We start from the raw sequence: 19,773 nt of genomic DNA on the forward strand, positions 1-19,773 counted from the left end.
ACCATAACTCCTAAAGTAATTATGGGTTTCCATGCGATTTTTTTTTAGCATATGAATTGTTTTGTTCTCTGTCCATGGGCTAGTATTTACAAGACTTTTCCTAGTGGCCTTTTTTAAATAATTGGTATGGCCCTTGCTTTCTTGCAGCTTTAAGTGATTTCCAGGTCTTCTCTCTGCCTGAACGGTGGGGAAAATGGAACGTGTGGTATCCATTGTCCCCATGACACAGAACTCATTTAATGACTGCAATTAACCGAGGATGGTGAATGAAGCCTGTTCTCACCCCACTTGCCCTGCTACACCAAGGAAGACTAAACTGGTACCCGAATGACCCTGCACCAGCACCTCCTAGAGTACGTGGCAGAGCATCAGGGACTACTTCCATGTTAGGCTTTGCGTGTAGCCCCTTCCTGGCCCACAGGGAGTCACACCAGGAACAGGGGGTGGAGCCCTGCCTGGCTAGCTGACCAGAGGATGGGCTGTACCACAGAGCTGCCACCTGACCCTTGCTTCCTGTGACAAGAACACAATTCTCGCTCATAGATGGCTCTTCCCCAGACAGCTGTTTGCTGCGGAAATTCTGCTTGAGCAGAGAAGATGGGCTGGGGGTGACCTGGGAGATGAGAAAGGAAACTGAGAGGGCAGGTGTGGCTCCGATAGAAGGAGCAGTGACAAGGCCAGCGGGAGCCTAATGAGGGCCCTGGGCCGGGCTCTCCTCTGCCCACTTTCTCCCAGCCACATTTCACCCTCGCTTTGTTCTCTCCTCAAAATTGGAAAGGTACAAAAACACTTCTTTGTATCAAGTTTCCAAACCAGGGTGTGGGGGTCAAGGATAGAAAAGGAGCCTGGGACCCCACTTTAATCAACTGCAAAGCATACTTTTTAAAAACTGTTGGGAGCCCTGGATTATATTGTAATGAGTCCATTTTATCTAAGTGGGTGCAGAGGAGTTTCTGCCAACTGGAAGGCTGGTGTTCCACACAGCAGCAGCAGAACTCACCCCTGTACTCCCACCTCTAAGACACTTGCCAGGATTTTCTTCGGGACATTTATGAAACATGAACTCACGCTGGCTTCCAGCTAGGACCCTTGCCTGGAGTTAGGAGGGAAAAACCCTGAGCCACAGGGCCAACTGCCCCCAGCTCTCATGGGAGAATTCCACTGATCAAGGCCAGCACTGAGCCCTTTATCTGCAGGAGACAGGCTGGGGGCTGGTGATTATAATAATTTGGCACTTTATCTCTGCTCAGCATTGTCCAGTGCTGGAAGGGCCCAAAACTCTCTTGAAAAGTCTGGCCGGCCCCTTGGGGTGTTCTCTTCCCTGCTATTGAAAGGGAGGCACACCCAAGATGAAATCTCACTGCCTGGGGTGCACTCCCAGTTTGTGTCAGCAGTGCAAGGTGAGGCCATGAAACCTCCATTCACACACTCAATGGGCTGGGACGGTAATGTGATCCTGCACCAACTCCACTGAACTCAGAGAGGCCTCTGACAGCTGCCACTCCTGCCTGAGCAGGTGTACGGAAGGGATGGAGGCAAGAGAAACCTATGGGGTACTGCATCTCTGTGTCCTCACAACACCTATGCTTTGTTAGAGGAGATGACAAGCACAGAAGATGGGAAACGTGTCCTTTCAGCCATCTCCATCTTGGCAGATGGCCCAGGCCACAGGGAATTTCTTGTCATTTTCCCCACCAGGCAGAAAGCTACTTGTGGGGAGGCCAGGGTCCCATTCACTCTGTCCTGTGCTCAGTACCTGGCACTAGATTCACAGTTACTGTTTCTAAAACAAGTCCCTGAAGTAGCTGGGTGACACATGCTGTCACATAGGAAAGGGTTCTCCTGAACCGAGGAGACTGGGCTGTAAAAAGATGAGGCGTGTGGGGGAGAGAGGCGGAGCAGGGCCCAAACATGCCACTGAGTCACCACCTGGTCCCCTGGCTGGCAGGGCCTCAGCCCTGACCGACAGAGCCTGTGGGAGAGAAGAGTCAGTGGGAGGTACTGGGACAGGGAGAGAGGACTTCCAAAAGGGCCACTCTGTAAACCGGAGTCTGGAGATGTGCTCAGTACCTCCCAGACGCCCTGGGCCTTGCTGGTAGGAAGCAGGATGCTGGGTCTCGCAGTCTCAGTCAGACCATCCTGGGCAAACTGAGCTTGTGGCTGCATGTCTCCCTCCCCAGGGCCACCGCCTGCACAGGGAAAGACTCACCTACACTAAGGTGCATGTATGGGGAGCGAGTTCCCCAGCAGGGGCTGAAGTGCCTTTTAACTGTGTGAACTAGAGAGCTCTGTTCACAACAGGTTGTACAGTCCTCAGGAGCCGACAGGGTGGGTGCCATCACAATGGCCCAGGAAAGTTAGCAGCTCAGCATGACTATGGGAGCCCCAACGCTGCCATCACATCCCCTCGATGGTCCGCCTTATTGCAGCTCACACAGCAGAAACACCAGGGAAGCACAATGGAGGAGCAGCCTGGACATCCAGGCCACCATCCTCATGCCCGGCTCCTGGTCTGCTCTGCTGGAACTGCAATCTGGGGTGGGGTGGGTGTGCACAGAGCCCCTCCTCTTTCTCAGCATGCTAAGGAAGGTAGCTCAGCTCTGCACCGTCCCAGTGTTCAGACCAGGCAGCAGGTTTCTAGGCCCTGTGCAGGGGGATGGGGGTTGTGAGGCTCCGAACCATCAAGGAGGCATACAATTAATTACGTGGAGACAGGTGTCACATTTTAGGGAAAGCAAGGCCCAGCAATCTTCTCCTCTCACTTCCTCTGCCTGGAAGAAAATGGTGGCCATAACATCAGAGAGGACTGTGAAGGAAGCAAAAGATCTTCTCCCCATCTGAGCCAATTCTGCCTCCCAAGGTACCTTAGGGAGAGTGTCAGTTTATTGGGCCTCAGTTTCCCCTACAAGAACGAGTACCTGCCTGACCCTGAAGCTGCGAACAAGGAGCCCAACACAGCTGTGCCCGCCAGCACAGCACCCAACACAGACCCAGTGCCCTCCACACCTGTGGTCTCATCTACAAGAAGAACCTCAAAAGAAGGAAAACAGGGGAGGGAGGAGTTGGGCAGGTAGGGAAAAACAAAGGAAGGGGTAACAATACTCGACAGGAAATGTACTCATTACCTTACTCATGTAACTGTAACCTCTCTGTGCAGTATCTGTACAATAAAAAAAAATTTGTTTAAAGAAGGAAAAGAAGCCACTGGACACACAGTGAAAGGGCAAAGAAAAGAAGGCAAGGATGATGTCACAAGCCCCACAAAGACTGAATCTGAAAACCCAATTGTCTAAAAGCCTGATTCTGACTCTTTGCAGATGTCAAAACCCATGTGGCAGGACATCCTAAAGAGCCTTAGACAGCTGAAGGAGACCCTGTACCGTATCATGACTACCAAGAAATCCACATCAGCAGCACGCTTATTACTGCCCCAAAAGAAAGAGCAATTGTCCCAAGTACAGAAACGGGATGCAGGCACCTTTCTAGGAGGCATATCAGCAATACGAACCAAGACCCTTAATGCGGTCGAGGGCCTCTGACCTCTGTGTTCCCCACCTGGGAACAATCTGAAGCAACAGTCCAAGAGACAAAGACTCAGACACTGAAAATTACTGTTAACTATAACAACAAATTCAACAATCAACCCAATGACGACAAAAGTTCCACCCCAGCCGGGCGCTGGTGGCTCACGCCTGTAATCCTAGCTACTCAGGAGGCTGAGATCTGAGGATCGCGGTTCAAAGCCAGCCCGGGCAGGAGAGACCGTGAGACTCCTATCTCCAATAAACCACCAGAAAACCGGAAGTGGCGCTGTAGCTCAAGTGGTAGAGCGCTCGCCTTGAGCTGAAGAGCTGAGGGACAGCGCTCAGGCCCAGAGTTCAAGCCCCACGACCGACAAAAAAAAAAAAAAAAAAAAAACAAAAGTTCCACCCTTCAAGACATTTTGATAAGCTGCACAAGTTGGTACTACAGACGATTAGCATGCATGGAATGAATCACTGTCATGCTGTGGGAACTACCAAGTGAAAAAGCCAACAAATGCAGTTTATATAATCATATGTTCAATGCAAAAAACAAATATACACGGGATTTTCAGGAGTAGGTGTCACTGGGAATTGAAACTATGAGAGACTTTTTAAAATTTCCTATACTTATGGTACACATTCTGAATTAAAAAATCATCACGAAACATTTTAATAATCAGACAGAAGGCTCAAGGTTAAGAGCGGGACATGGCATTTTTCTGTCCTTTCATTCACCTGTCCCACCAGCCCCCTGGTCCACTTGGGAACTGCTGGGGACCAAAACAGAACACACGTAAGAGTCGGGTGCTCTTTTGAAACCTGGGTGCAGACAGGTTTGCTCTGGGCTTCTCACCTGGCTGGAAGGACTAGAGGAAAACGACCCACGCAGCAGGGCTACTCACCCATAATTCCACAAGAGAAAAGGGTAGGTCCTTGACTCATCTTCTTTGGCGTGTGCTGAAAACAACCAGAAAAGCTATTCACTCTTCAAGTCATCAGAAGCACGTTTGCACATGACTCTGCACTCATCTCTTGTTAAAGTCACAATTAAGGAGGAATTGCCCTTTGCCAGTGTGGGTTGGGGAAGGGAGAAGAAAATATCCCAAGAGACACTATCTGTGCAGGATCAGGCCTGGATTCTTTTTTCCAAGTCTCCGGAGAGTTATGGACCTGTTAGATGAAAGGGGTTGAAGAACACACAGAAAGCCTGTGGCTTCTGCCATGAGAGGCTTTCTCCACTCAGGTTGGTGGGGGGGAGGGGGGTGAGCACAGGAGATGGTGCTGGGAATAGTTGGACAAACTGGGGAGAGGCTGAGCAGCGAAGGGCAGGGGGTCCTCTCCCACTGCCAATCCCTGGCTGGGAGATGCAGGACAGCACTTTTCATCTGGAAGCACTGGCCTGGCCTCCACAGCTGCTCCACTCATCCCCTCTGAACTGAAGCAAAAGCTCACTGGTTACACTGAGCCTCAATCTGAGAGCTATGGCTTCCGGTCTGAGCGCCATACTGCCACACAGCTTCCCTTTCCACTGTCAGCATTCTCCATCTTCCCTTCAGCCCACCTTAGCCTCATCTGAACACCATGGCCACTGCCACCATGGCCAAGCAAGCCTACAAGAGCCCAAGACCTAGGCACTTGCCCCATGGCTACAGAGCAAGCTGGGTGTGGAATATTCTGGGGGTTCCTTGTGCAAGCTGGTGTCCAGGTAAAGGCCTGTTCTGCCAGCTTGTGAGGAGGGAGGCACTCAGGAACCCAGGAAAGTCTGCCTCAAGCATTCCTCCTGCTTGGTAAATGGCAGCTGTTCATAGGTAGGCTGTATTAAGGCTGAGCATGAGACAGTAAGCGATCTCAACCCCAGACAAAGCAGCCTACCACACAAGACTGCAGCTTGAAAAGCACTCCCGCCCTACCCCATGACAGGAACAGGCCAGTCTTCAGGGCTGAGAAGTGGGTAGGAGCCCAGGCCCTGGCTCTTTTAAGTCCTGGAAGGTGGGTGGGACTGACTAGGAACACCTGGCCCGCCCAGATAAGAGGGTGGCAAGCGCCTGGCACCAGCTCCTCACCCCATCCCTGTCTGCCCCATCTGGGAACCTTTGTACTTGGTCGGCAGTGCATTTATCCGATGGGACTATTAAGGGTCCATTTTGACCAGCATGGAGACACAGAGGTGAAGGAGGACTTCCACTTTGTGGAGATCATAGTCACACAGACAAATCATTACACAGAGAAAATAGGGCTGAAGAAAACAGGCCAGGAAGAATGTGCTGAGTGGGAATGCAAGTCAGGGCTATCTTTCTGGGAACACCCGATGGACCAGAAGGCACTGGGCATCTCTTTGGTTTAAAACAATCCTTATACTATCAAACAGCTTAGTCTCTTAGATTCCAAGCAGTGTAATGGCTTACTCTACAGCCACCCATGGGAATATCTAGGAAGAGTAAAAGACAGCAGCAACTGCCTTCCTTCCAGCCAGTACGGTTAACACTGCAGGATGCACAGGTGAAAACCACACCACAGTCACCCAATAGAGAGCGGGTGACAAATACACAGGAGCTTGCCAATGGGACCATGTCACCCACACAGCCAACTGCACAGTCTGAGAAACCAGGCAGGCCCCTTGTTCTAGGGGAAGTGTTCAGAGGGAGAAACGGGGCTTGTCCTCTGCCAGGTGCCTGGCCTGCCATAGGAGACAAGCTCCTGGTATTCAAGATAGTACATACAGGTAAAGTTCAACCCCCTCACCCTGTGTGGGCCAGATAGGGAAGGCACTGAGCTGTGTCCTCTCTGAAGTCCACACCAGGGCCAGCAAGCAGAAGAGATCAGGACAGCTGGTGTAACCTATGCTCCACTTGCAAGCAGGAGCCACAGAAGAGGGTTTGGGCTTTACACACAAAAGCAGGAAGCAGAGTCACCTTCTGCCCGTCAGCGGGATACCCTTTTTGTTCCACTCACAGCATGACCGAGGCTGTGGGCCAGGGGTTCAGAGCCAATCCACCAAAGAAAGCCTTCAGCCTGCTCTGAGCACCTGCTTTCCAGGACCTCCCAGGCTCTAGCCCTTCCTGGGCATGATCAACCCACTCTTTTCTGGGCCCAAAGCTCTCGGCGAGTTGGCCAGAGGTAGTCCTTGTTGCTTACAATGAGGAATGTTGGACAGTTTCATGCCAGAATTCAAGGTGGGACTGAGGCCCTCTCTTGCTTTCTGAGCTATCTGTGCAGTGAAGCTGACTATGACCAGGCCAGAACATCTTGTATACAACATTTTCCCAGAGAATGAGGTCCAAGCTTCTCCTGACCATTGGCAGGGTTTTCCCAGAACCCACTTCACAAGAACAAAGTAGCACCCAGGACCTCCTGCTGACTCCAAGCTGACAGAATCTTTCTAGTCCCAGTCTACCAAGAATGGGATAACATTCCCATCAGTGTGTCCCATTCCTGCAGCTATCTTTCATTTCTAAGTCTTCCGACCCTCCACCACAGCAGGGCCCCCACACACCAAGGACAGCAGCGCCCTGGTGGAACTTTCAGCCCTGAAGCTGCCCAAGACATCAAGACTGCAGACACACACTGTCTGCCTATATTGATAATTGCATATGATCCACAAATGTTATAAACACTCAAGTGGCCCATAGCAGAACAAAGGGTTCTCCACCTTTTGGGGGCAACAGGCACTCATGCCTGAGAAGCAGTAAGATGTCAATTGAGAAAGGAAGGAGGCCCAGACCCAAGCAGGAAGCAGCACCCTTGGGGGCAGCGGTGAAGGATGCTGGTGGATCTGGCAGCCCTGGCTTTGGGGTACCTCCGCCTGAGGAGCCCTGGGATGTCTTCCTATCCAGTGTAAAATGCATCAGCACTCCTTGGACTCTGTGTAGTTCTAACTCCAGCCAGCCTGTGGCCTTCCAGGGATGGAGCTGTGAAACAGACCTGCCAACTCAGCCTGTGCAGGCATGTGAAGTGACTAGGTGGCTGGGCACAAGGCCTCACATAGCCACGACTCTTCAGAGTGGACAAGCACCTTCACCCTGGCATACCAATCTGACAAGTGCAGGAGGAAGAGCCTCCTCCACCTATCTGATCAGCCTTTGTGGAAACAACTGGGGGTTGCTGGGGCAAGTCAGACAGCCAGGAGCCACGCACCACCCTCTGCCTGGGAGCAACCTGTTGTCAGTCCCCTCTGGTCCAGAGAGGACTGACAGAAGGCCAGGCCTGGCCAAGAGGGGTGGTCACTCTGGAAACGAGAGAATGGGCCACTGGCTTATGCGTGGGCGCATGGGAAGAAGCTGGGGGAGCGCAGGGCTCCAGGGTCAAATGTCTGGGCTTCCTTCCAGAAGCAGCAGCTAATGTTAGAACATGAAAAGGAAGAGCTCGCTCGGCAGAGGAAAGCAACCAGGCAGAGTGGGGAAGGGAAGCCCACACCATCATGGCTGCGATGTGAACAAGCTAGCCAGAGCTACGGGCACAGCCTGTACCCGCTAGCCATTGCTCCCAAGCAGACAGGCCTCTACGCCTAGAGAATGGATGCTTCTCAGTTCTTTTACTTTTTCCTACACCTTCGTTGAGAGTATGTAGGGTCAGTTATATTGTCAGCAGCATTTAGTTTCTTAAAAAGGAGAATAAAGGAGCCATTACAGGCACGCCTGGGACAGAGGCCATCTCGCGTCTCACAGGCCCTAATGCAGCAGCTTTGGGCTCTCCTCGTCCGGCAGGCCCACATACCAGGAGATCTTCTCTCCTGGGAGTAGGAGTGGCCAAGGGTGAGGGAGGCCTTAGTCCTAGGGAATCCCAAAGTGACCTGACTTACGCCATTCCTGGCCTCTCCAGAATTATATTGCTAATTACATCCTAATCGTAACCCTTACTTCTGCTTTCTTCTTGATCTGACTAGCAATAAGAGAAACTGCTTTCTGCCTTTCCTGTTGTCAACGTGAAGCCAATGTTACCAGGGTGCGCCATGACTGACCCCAACAGCATTCTCTGCACCTCTGCTGCTGCTCAGCATCGGGCAGCCTTACGCCCCGGGTTCTGCCTCACAGAGATCCTCCCAGGACTGTTATCTGAGGCCTTTCTTGGGTCATTCACAGGAACTCTCCCTGAGGAAGGAGGAGCACTGAGATGGCCAAGCCTCCAGAGCTAGGGCTGGGCCTGGTGGGAAGGTGCTGGGTGGAGCAGTCCGCTAGACCTCCAGTCTGTACTCTGTGTGCCCCGCCTGAGCTCTTGGAGCCGCAGTCTCCTGTCTGGCTGAGGGAAAGAGATGGTTGTTGGGATAGGGGAGGAGCAGGGTGCAGGAGGCCCTGAACTCAGAACCCTCCCATGATACTCCCACACTGTGTTTCCATTTGCCCCATGCAAGCAGTGCTAGGTCTGGCCCAGAATGCAGCTGGTAGTCCCTGTGTGGCTTGTCAACAGTCCACAGACAAGAAGGTCCACTCCAAAGGGGCCGGCCCAGCCGACCTGCCATCTGGAGTCAGGGAAGGAGGAGACAGATGGCCCACCCACCGCACCAGGTGGTTTTGGGTCCCAACTGGCCAATGACAAAAGGCAGAAAGGAGGACACTCTTCCACAAAGGGAGGGAGTGTAGGAGAGAGCAGAGAGCCTGGCCTTACAGGGGAGATTACAGGCAGCAGATTCCCTCCCGGGAGCCCAAGCTCTCCTGGCTTCTGCTTCTCCCCTTTCCTAAGAAGACACGGCTTCCCTCCCCGGCTAGGGCTGAGGTCATGCTCCCCCTGGCAGGAACTCAGACCATGTCTCTGCAAGAGCAGCTCAGCTGACCTCAGGCCCCTGTGCCTGGGAAGCAGCCAGTCTCACCCTGTGCGGGAGAGCACACCAGCCCCACAGTGCTGAGCTAGCTGAGCACAGCTGGTCCCAGGCAGGGCGCCTCCCTCCGGCCCTCTACTGGCCCCTCGCCCTGAGGTTACTCCTGGCTAGAGCTACTCCACATGTGTTCTTCCTATTTCCCCAGGAAAAGAAAGTCGCCACACACACACACACACACACACACACACACACACACACACACACACACACACACACACACACACACACACACACACACACACACACACACACACACACACACACACACACACACACACACACACACACACACACACACACACTCCCAGAGAGATTCAACTCATGTCTGCCCACCTCCCAGCTGTGAACTGAGTGGCAGTCAGAGAAGTACCTAAACAATGACATACTCAGAAGCCACTGGACGGTAGCACCTGTGTACTCAGTGACTCTACAGATATTATTCAGCACCTATGAGGCACTAGGCCCAGGTTCCAGGCTTTTGGCAACAAGTGAAAGCAAATGCTCTGCTTTCACGAAACTCCCAGCCTAGCGTGGGGGAGTCATTCAATTCTCAAGACCAACAGGTCAACTGGTAAATCAGTGCTAAGAGCCTATGAGAGAGAACAGATGAAAGAGACAGAAGGTATATATGGAGGAGGTAGAGGGTGAGGCAGTGGGTGGAGGGAACAAGATTCAATTTTGGACCAGAGAGGGAAGGAAAAAAAAGAAAGGAAGGAGACAGTTCTGTTAAGGGGAGAGTGTGCAGGGCTGTAGAAGAAATGCAAAGGCCCTGCAGCAGTGTGCTTGAACAGAGGGAGCAGGAAGAACAGCAAGAGGCCATGGTAGACAAGGTACATGAGTCTCGGTGCTTCCTAGCGATGGCTTTCATGTTTATTTGGCACAAGGCAAGAAGCTAGTGGAAGGAGGGGTGGAAAGGTGGCTCAGTGGTGGTAGAGTGCTTGCCTTGCATGCATGAGGCCCTGAGTTCGATTCCTCAGCACCACATCAGCAGAAAAAGCTGGAAGTGGCGCTGTGGCTCAAGTGGTAGAGTGCTAGCCTTGAGTTGAAGAACTGAAGCACAGCACCCAGGTCCAGAGTTCAGCCCCCACGACCCACCAAAAAAAAACAAAAAAGAAGAAGTAGTAGTGGAAGGTTCTGAGCGAGTAGACAGATCTCGCTGTATTCCCCTCTGGCTTCTGGGGGAAGCAAAAGCAGGGAACCCATTGCCATTTCTATGTGAAAGCCAGCAGGATGGAGGCAGTGGAGGTGGTGAGAAGAGACCACATTGCAGATAAACACTGAACACAAAATGGAAAGGAAGCAGCGGTGGCAGAAGACCTGGCTGGCCACGTCAGCTCCAAAGTTGCCATCAATCAGACACCTTGGTGCCTGCTTTCTACTGGGCATCTGCTCTCCACTCGGCCCCTGCAATGCTGAGATACATACAGGGAGGAGCCACAGAGACCAGGGTCCAGATTCCAACCTGGAAGAAGAGGCCTGTACACAAGCCAGGAGGTAGGGTTGCTGGGCAAGGAGGGACCAGAGGGAGTGTCCTGTTCTGGTCTCCAATACACATTTGTAAAGTGAATGGTTTCTGAGCCACTTTTATGCATCTGAAACCACATCTAGTGCCCTGCTCTGTGAGTTCTGCCCTGACATGCTCCAGCCCAGCCAGCCTTCTCAGATGCACTGGATTTTACTGGGCTTCGGCTGTGACTTAGTGCTAATGGGGTCTTGAAGGGTCACTAAATGCAAATCATTCCAGGCAGAGAAAGGCAAAGCCAGCTCGGAGTCATGCTGGTTCCTGAACTCCTCCAGCCCTCTCCCAGCAGGCCTAGGTACTAGGTGCAGGTGTGTGGAATGTAAAGGCCTTGGTGGCTTTCCCAAGCACTTACCGGGGTCAGACCTCAGCAGTTTATCAGTGTGGTCCTCACTAACGCGAGACCAAGAAAGGCAGCCCCTGGAGGGGCCGTGTGTGGCTTCTCCTAAGTGGCCATGAAGAGTGCCTTGTGAGACTGGATAACAGACCCTGGGCTAGCCCAGTGATAACCAGGGAAGATGCAGACTCCTGCAGGTAAGCCCATCTGGCAAGTCCTAAGAGTGTGGCCAAGGCAGCCGCTGCTCCCTGCAGGGGAGGCTCACTTTGGATAGCTGGGGTTGGGAAGAGGGCTGGGTTGGAGGTGGTTTTGCTCATGCTATGAACCATAGCTGCCTCCCTGCCCCATCCTCACCACGACTTGATCGGAGGGTGGCCCCAGGGTAGCGGCCACCATGGCCCGCCACCTGCCAGCAGGCTGCGCCTTCTTTCTCCCTCATCTCTCACTCTTCACATTCTAACTACCGCAACTCTCTCCTCTCTCTGCACTTCTCTTTGGAGGCTATCTTTGCTATCTTGGCCCTCACTCCAGCCTTACCCACTTGTGGAAACTGCCTCCCCTTGCTGGGTGGAGGCAAAAGGAATGTGGAGCAGAGCCCAGCAGGGCAGCTGAAGCACACTTGGCATTATCTAGCACGCAGCCGCCTTTCTCCCCGGCTCTCTTGAGCAGCTCACTGCTTCCTCTTGTGAGTAAATGTCCAGGGCCCATGCTCCCATGCACCATGACCCAGACTGGATCATCTCCCAGAGCTCCACTCTTGGCCACTCTGATCTCAAGGTGGATGCCCTGTCCACAGCCCACCTGTACACCAGGCCTCGAAGAAGGTCAAAGGGATGAAGGCTGCTAGGGGCTCACCAGTTCAGGGCTGAAGGTCCTACATGCTATGGAGTCGGCTCCCTGGTTGGCGAGGCTTCTCCTTAGGATCATCACCATGGTAAGGACCTCAGGCACTGGGCTGCATCCCAGGGTAGGCACGAGCCATCTTCAGGAGGACAGCCCTGGGCCGTGGTGACACCTGGGCACCCCCAGGGAATGTTGTCAGTAGAAACAGCTCCCCATCAGTCACTCACTCTCAGGATGAGGCTCTTCTGGGAAATGGCCAAGTGTGGTCAACTACCTGGTAAGACAAAAGACAGGCAACAAGTTCAGGACCAGGGAAGAAGAGAGTGGAACCGGGGACCCACTGGGAACTAAAGGAGGTACATTCTGGGAGGCCACCGAGGCTCAGATAACCCTCTAAGAGCAACCCCTCCCCCCCAGCCTCGGAGCACCCCAAAGCCAATGGGTACAACAGTACATGGGGGTCCGCTCATGTAACCCCCTGAAAGGTCTTGAGTTTGGGTAGCTAGCAATCTAGCATGCTCAGGATGTGTGACATCTTACCACCAACCTAACTTTCAGTGTACTTTGAACACACACCAGGACAAGTTCACATGGGCTGAGGGTAAAAACACACCTCACCCCATCCCATGTCCAAACCCGAACGGTCAGCCCTCCACAGCCACTGGCAGCTGACAGGGGCCCAGTCAGGACACACGCAGGTTCTCCTTCTCCACACAGGAACAAAAGTGAGTGGAGGCCCCGAAAGGCAAATAAAGTTTTCTACCATCCTTACATCCTTAGCTCATGTAATAAAGGTGTTTATTGATTTATTAAAAAAAAAAAAAAAGTGATTGGAAGCTGGGCACCAGAGGCTCCCCCTGTAAATGCTAGTCATTCACAAGGCTGAGCTGTAGAAGGTGACCAGGACAGAGGTCTGTGAGGTTTACTCTCTATTGTAATCAGCAGAAAGCTGGGCTGGAGGCATGGCTCAAGTGATAAAGCAAATAGACCGAGCAAGCACACGCTGAGTTCACTCCTCAGTAAGGGGAAGCAGAGGGGAAGAGGCAACTGAAGAATCAGAGATGTCTACCTAGAGGCATGCATTATGTGGCCGTGCCACATTTGACATCAACCTATTTTCAACACTGGAGGTCTCTTCCCCAGTAACCTTCTAGCAGAGATTGCTGTTGTGCACAGCTGCTCAACAGTCCGCCTGACCACCATGATTTCCCACTAAGCAGAGGCAAAAAAGGGAGCAGGCTTCAGCAGAGGTTTAAAAGATCATCCCTTAAAATTACTCCGATACTCCATCCCTCTTCTCCCCACCCTTCTGTGGTTAAACCTCCAAATGCACATAATACAAGAGATCCAAAGAGCACCATCAGAAAACAAAAATCATACCAGTAATGGCAATAAACAAATAGAAAGGTAGCCCCTAATCTGAAATTAAAAACAAACAATTCAGCGTCGGAAAATGCTTTAGAATCTTCTGTTCTGTGTAAAAATTAATTACACCCTGGTATTTACTTGCCATCCAGATTGTAAATCATATTTTCCTGTTTACTTCGATTAGACTTTACAGTGGGTGTTATTGAAATTGCTCAATTACAGGCCAGCTGGCAAGCACGAGAAAATTACCTTCTACTGTTCTTCGAAAACAAGGTTCATCCAAAGTGCAAACTCAGGGAAGGGGAGGAGGGAAATCAATCCATTTCCAAAGCCTGACTGTTGGGGAAGGGAGGCACAGGGGGCCAGAGTCCCCGGTAACACCAAGACACCTACACCTGACAGGTCTTAACAGCTCATCAACCTACAACCGGCACGTGCTAACTAAGTGCGGTCAACTCAGTCCACTCCTCCAGGGACTGGACAAGTAGCAGGCCCTGGTCAGGGGCAGGCCGGGAGGGGAGCTTGCACTCAGCCCTCAAAGGGGCCCTTCCATCTTAGCGAGGGAGGCATAGAGGCCACCGTCTTTCTGGGTGTAAGCCTCAACTCAGTTCTAGGGCAGCCAGCCACTGGCACCACATCTGAGAAGTAACGCCTCCTCCCCTCCCTTCTCTAAGGAGGCAGTCAGGTTCCGTAGTTTCAAGCTCAGATCTACAGTCAAGCACACCTGAGTTCCTCTTGAAATACACTGTCCCCCTCAAACGTTGCCAAGTGCTTTATCTCTGTGCCTCAGCTCCTCTCAGTAAATAGAGACGATCCTGCCTGCCTCATCAGGTTGTAGTAGCCTAGGAAGCAGAAGCCACACCTCCTGCTTGGTGCCTCTCCTCTGAGAAGTGCTGTCAACAGTGGCTACTGCTGTTGGGGAGGGCGGGGGGTGGGGGGAGAGCAGTGAGCCCAGATCCTTTCCTCAGCAATGGACACCCAGGCAGTCTTCCTCTCAAATTTGTTTAAATTCCATCAAAAAGGTCTGGCTGTATGATGGCCCTTCCCTCTGGTGAAACAGTAGGAGGCCGGTAAGAGCGATGCTGTGGAAGTCTATTGCCATGGAAACACATCAGCCCCTCCAGTCACAGCGCTGCACAAAGCCGGAAGCCGGGCTGAAGGAGTGATGGGGCCTCCTGGCTCACACCAGCTCCAGCTCCACAGCAGCCTCTACAAAGGGCTGCCGAAGCGGCACGAGGGGTAACAGACATGCACAACAGCACCCTGAGCTCCTGGGTGATCACGGGCCCCAGAGGAAGGGGGAGGTGTGGCACCCAGCAGTCGTGCTCTCTCGGGGAACTGGCAAAAAGGCTGTGAAGTAGGCACTACTCACACTGAAGGCAGAGGAAGGGGGTGCTGGAGGCACGGGGCCCAACGCGTATGGCACGGCCGCTAGAGTGGGGACAACCTGGGTGGTTAAACAACAGTGTAGCTGTGCGAGGGAACTGCATGTGGACTTTTTAAAAAAATCCCAACTTGACAGCGGGGAACAGCATTCACTGGGAGGAGACTGCACAGAGGACGTGGGGGCAACAGAACAGACACTGGAGTTCCGAGGCCGCTTCAATCAACTTTTTCTGCACCTTTACACCACCAAGCACAGTGCCTTGCACAGAATAAGCACCCAATACACAAGTCTGGAACTGGGTAAATCACAGCCACATCTGAATCCCCACACATTCTCTGACCAGCAGAGCCTGGATTTCCCTGGGATCCACGGCAGAGGTCTGGACCAGCTTCACTGAGGAGTGCAGGTACCCACCCAGCGACACAGATAAATCTAATAACCAGGCCAGCATCTTCTCAGAGAGGAACTAGGTATGGTCCTGAAAGGGCCAGTAACTGGGGGAAGCCAACGGACACTGGTTGGGTACGGACCCTGACTTGCCTACTGGGTTCTCTCTGCACCTACACGAAAAGGATGGCTTCTATCACTGAGCACTGCTGTGGTTTGGGTGTGGCTTGTCTCCCAAGGGTTCCGGTGTGGGAAGCCTGGTCCCCAGTGCGGGCTGTTCACAGGTGGTAGGGCCCTGACAGTGTGGAGTTAGGTGGGGGGAATGAGACCTCACAGGGTACTGCTCTCCGTCTCACAAGCCTGGCCAACACACCCAACCACTCCAGCTTTCTGTCCCACCGTGTGGCTCATCTGCTGTGTGGCCTTCTCCAGAGCTTGCCTGTTGCTGGCACCATGTCCTCAAAGTCCAGAACCAGAAGCTAAATAAACCTCTCTTCTTTATAAAATCACTAAGCAGCTACTCTGTAGCAACAAGGCAGATCTGACAGTTCTCATTTTATAGCCACATACACAGCAATTCACCAGAGTCTAGGATCTTCTAGGTCTTGAACCCTGGTGAGACAGGCCCCAGGCCTGTGCTTCCCATCAGTGCCCACTTCTCCATCCCAAATGCACCCTCAAACACCCACTCGGACAACTATCACGTGGTCCAGCCTTCACATTCCTGAGCATTTATCCCAGAGAAATGAACACGTACATAGGTTCACACAAAAGACCTTCACACAATTGCTTTATCTGTAACAGCCCAAACCAGGAAAACCCAGATGTGCTTCACTGAGTGAATGGTTAAATGCACCCTGGCTCCTGTTCTAAAGAACACTGCTCAGCCATAAAAGGAATGAACTCTAATATACACCAGGACTCGGGGGGAAAAAATCTCCAAACAATTCTGCTGAGTAGAAAAGAAACCAACTCAAAGGCGAACGGTTGTACGATTCTGTGTGCATTGTATTCTTGAAATGACAGAGTAACAGAATCGGAGAACAGAGGTTGGCCGGGTTTGGGATGGGGTGTGGTTAGAATGGTCTGAAGCTTGACTGTTCCCCTGTTTGTTCATTTCCTGCTTCTGATGTCGTCACTACAGTTGTAAAACATAATACCCCAGATTTCTCTGTACTATTTCTCACAGTACATGAATGTAAAGTGGTCTCAATGTTAAAAAAAAATTAAATAAACCCCATTTGATGTGTGCATTTGTCAAAACCCATAGAACTAAATAACCAAAAGAGTAAATGGCACTGGAGACAAAAGAAAATGTAACAAAACAAAAAATCAAATTCCTGCCACCTGCACTGGGAAGACAGCATGGAAAAGGAGCAGAGGCTGTGGGGTTTGGCAGCCATGGCCTTCACTGAAGTTATCTGCTTTGGTGTCCTCATCTGTCAAGTAGGAACAGTAACATTTTTGCCCTGGGCACTGTGATTGTAATGTAAGAAAATGAAAGAGTTGGGGCTGGGAAGGTGGCTCGGTGGTAGAGTGCTTGCCTTGCATGCATGAGGCCCTGGGTTTGATTCCTCAGCATCACAAAAGCAGAAAAAAACAGAAGTGGCACTGTATCTCAAATGGTAGAACGCTAATCTTGAGCTGAAGAGCTGAGAAACAGCACCTAGGCCCACCACCGACAAAGAGAGAGAGAGCGAGAGGGGGGGAAAGAAAGAAAGAAAGAAAGAAAGAAAGAAAGAAAGAAAGAAAGAAAGAAAGAAAGAAAGAAAGAAAGAAAGAAAGAAAGAAAGAAAGAAAGAAAGAAAGAAAGAGCCGGGCGCTGGTGGCTCACACCTGTAATCCTAGCTACTCAGGAGGCTGAGATCTGAGGATCGCAGTTCAAAGCCAGCCCGGGCAGGAGAGACCGTGAGACTCCTATCTCCAATAAACCACCAGAAAACCGGAAGTGGCACTGTAGCTCAAGTGGTAGAGCGCTCGCCTTGAGCTGAAGAGCTGAGGGACAGCGCCCAGGCCCAGAGTTCAAGCCCCACGGCCGACAAAAAAAGAAAGAAAGAAAGAAAGAAAGTTTGCCACAGGGAAGCCAGGGAAGGACACAGATGTTGGTGGCTTCCGGTCCCCTCTGCATGAAGTACAATTGTGGGCAGCAAGCCTTGCCTTTGGACATGGTCCCAGCATCGCCAGTGCAGTTCCTTACTCTGGACTCAAATCCTCCATTGGCAATGCCCAGCGCACTCACCTCTGCTGTGACTCCCTGGGCAGTGTTGATAAAGGCCTCCACTAGGACTCCAGACACCACCTGACACCACCTGGCTACCCAGCATCTGGGAAAGTCGCCCCTTAGTCGGCACCTCAACAAACATGGGGACACAGCGATCACCTGCAGACTCTCCCCTGCTCCCTGGCTGCCAACGTGGTGGCAGAGGCGCCTGCGCACCCCCAAGGGCTCTTCTCACAAGAACAGCTATAAGCCGGGTGTGTTGGTACATGTCTGTAAACGTAGCCCTCAGGAGGCTAAGGCAGGAGGAACGCAAGCACAAACACAGCCTGGGCTACATAGCAGGAGGCTGTCAAACAACAAAAGAACGACTCAAGCTCCTCAGCACTATACCCAAAGCAAGGCCTACAGCCCAAGAGCCCCAGGGGTCAGCGCCGCAGCACCCCACACAGCTCACCACCAGCTCACGGGGCCTTCCTCAGCTGCACGTCCAGACACAGCCCTCCAACCTCATCTCCCAGAACATCAACCTCAGGCTGGGCTTTCTTAACTCTCACCTTCTGTGAGTAGCCCACTTCCTAGATGGGAAGACTGTGACTCCAAAAAAATTAAACCATTTGCCAGCATCCTATCTAGCATGGCAGGGCTGGTAGGACATGCACGCCTGCCTCCCCAGGAAGCTCCTGACCACACAGGGACAGCTCTGCTCTCTCTCACCAGCCCTTCCTAAACATGAAATGCTCTTGCTTTTTTTGTTCTGCAATCTTCAGTGAGCCTTCACAGTTTGCACACCACGAACAGGACTGTGAAATAACCCTGTGGTCTGCAGCTCTGGGCTTCTGGAGAAGGGGAAGAGCTCCACTGGGCCTTCCATGTCAGAGGAGGAATGGGTGCTACGAGTGTGAACACCATAAGGAAGTTCTGCAAATGCTACACTTCCAGAAGCATCTGCAGGCGGCTTCCATGGTGCATTCGGAAGATCTCTCCCTGTAAAAGAAAACTGACCGCACTGGAAATGATTGGGACAACCAAGCCTTCCTTCCGTCGATGCCTTTATCCTGTCTGTACCACTTGTTATGTCAGTTTTATAGAAACAAGACTCTGACCAAAACCTACACACGAACTTGGATACTGAGTGATTTTTCTGGTAGCAAGTCCCTGCTGTCAGAGCTTGCATTTCCTCCTCCGTCCCATCAGGCAGAGGAAGTGGAAGGGGAGTGGCCAGCCCACAAGGCTGTCATGAAGGCTCTATGCACTTTTAAACTTCCATGCCACACTCATCTGCATGCAGGACTTACAAGCAAATTTATGAACATTTGGGGAAGTACAACTCTCCACGGGAAACATTGTCTTCTGCCAGATTCTGTGACAAATCAAACCCTTCCCACCCTGCAGGCCTGGAGATGTCCTTCCCTTGTGTAACGAAGCCATGTGTGTCTGAAGGGTAACAGTGAAAAACCACTTAGGAACTGATCCAGAGCTCTACTTTCCCACTCTGACCTGACACTGGAACCAGTTCTGAGAATGTGTCTCCCACTACCGTGGACATGTCAACCAACTCCCTCAGCCCTGGGTCCTGGGAACGACTGAAAAGCCATTGATAAAAGACAGAAAAACAGAGACAAGTGAAGCTCTTTACTCAATAACTAACATTAAGGACACAATACCAAATGTCATGGTCTTATGGATGACTCTATAATAGAGGCAGCATTTAGAGGAAAAAGCACTTACTCTCTCACTCTCTCTCTTTCTCTCTCTTTGTCACACACACACACACACACACACACACACACACACACACACACACACACACACACACACACACACACACACACACACACACACACACACACACTAGCTTTTTTTTTTTTTAGTAGGTCATGGGTCCTGAACTCTGGGCCTGGGGGCTATTCCTCAGCTCTTCAGCTCAAGGCTAGCACTCTACCACTTGAGCCACAGCGCCACTTCCAGCTTTTTCTGCTTATGTGGTGCTGAGGAATCAAACCCAGGGCCTCATACACACAAGGCAAGCACTCTACCTCTGAACCACCTTCCCAGCCCACATTTTCCTAGTTCTTGGTCTCTACTTGCAGAAATACAGTGACAAAGAGTCTAACTTTCAGAACCAGATGCCAGTGGCTCACCAGTTCAATCCTAGCTACTCAGGAGGCTGAAATCTGAGGATCAAGTTTCAAAACCAGCTTGGGCAAAAAAAAGTCCATGCTTATCTCCAATTAACCTGCCTAGAGGTGTGGCTCAAGTACTAGAGCACCTGCCTTGAGGGAAACACACATGCATGCACACATGCACACACACACACACACACACACACACACACACACACACACACACACACACACACACACACACACGCCAAC

At 51.8% G+C, this 19,773-nt stretch overlaps 1 protein-coding gene across 4 annotated transcripts in view; it reads right to left on the reverse strand.

Moving 5' to 3' along the window:
• The window catches only part of Fam53b (family with sequence similarity 53 member B), a 124,887-nt gene that overhangs the window by 59,522 nt on the left and 45,592 nt on the right, over positions 1-19,773 (reverse strand). For all 4 annotated transcript variants that reach the window (XM_069988255.1, XM_069988256.1, XM_069988257.1 and 1 more), the window contains exons 2-3: positions 12,048-12,309; positions 4,427-4,481 (exon numbers count right to left, since the gene is read on the reverse strand). In XM_069988255.1, the coding sequence (XP_069844356.1) occupies positions 4,427-4,481; positions 12,048-12,125 (133 nt within the window). In that variant the 5' untranslated portion in view covers positions 12,126-12,309. The remainder of the gene's footprint in view (positions 1-4,426; positions 4,482-12,047; positions 12,310-19,773) is intronic.

Source organism: Dipodomys merriami, unplaced genomic scaffold (genome assembly GCF_024711535.1).
Source record: "Dipodomys merriami isolate MVZ:Mamm:240054 unplaced genomic scaffold, mDipMer1.0.p SCAF_35, whole genome shotgun sequence".
Classification (NCBI taxonomy): domain Eukaryota; kingdom Metazoa; phylum Chordata; class Mammalia; order Rodentia; family Heteromyidae; genus Dipodomys; species Dipodomys merriami.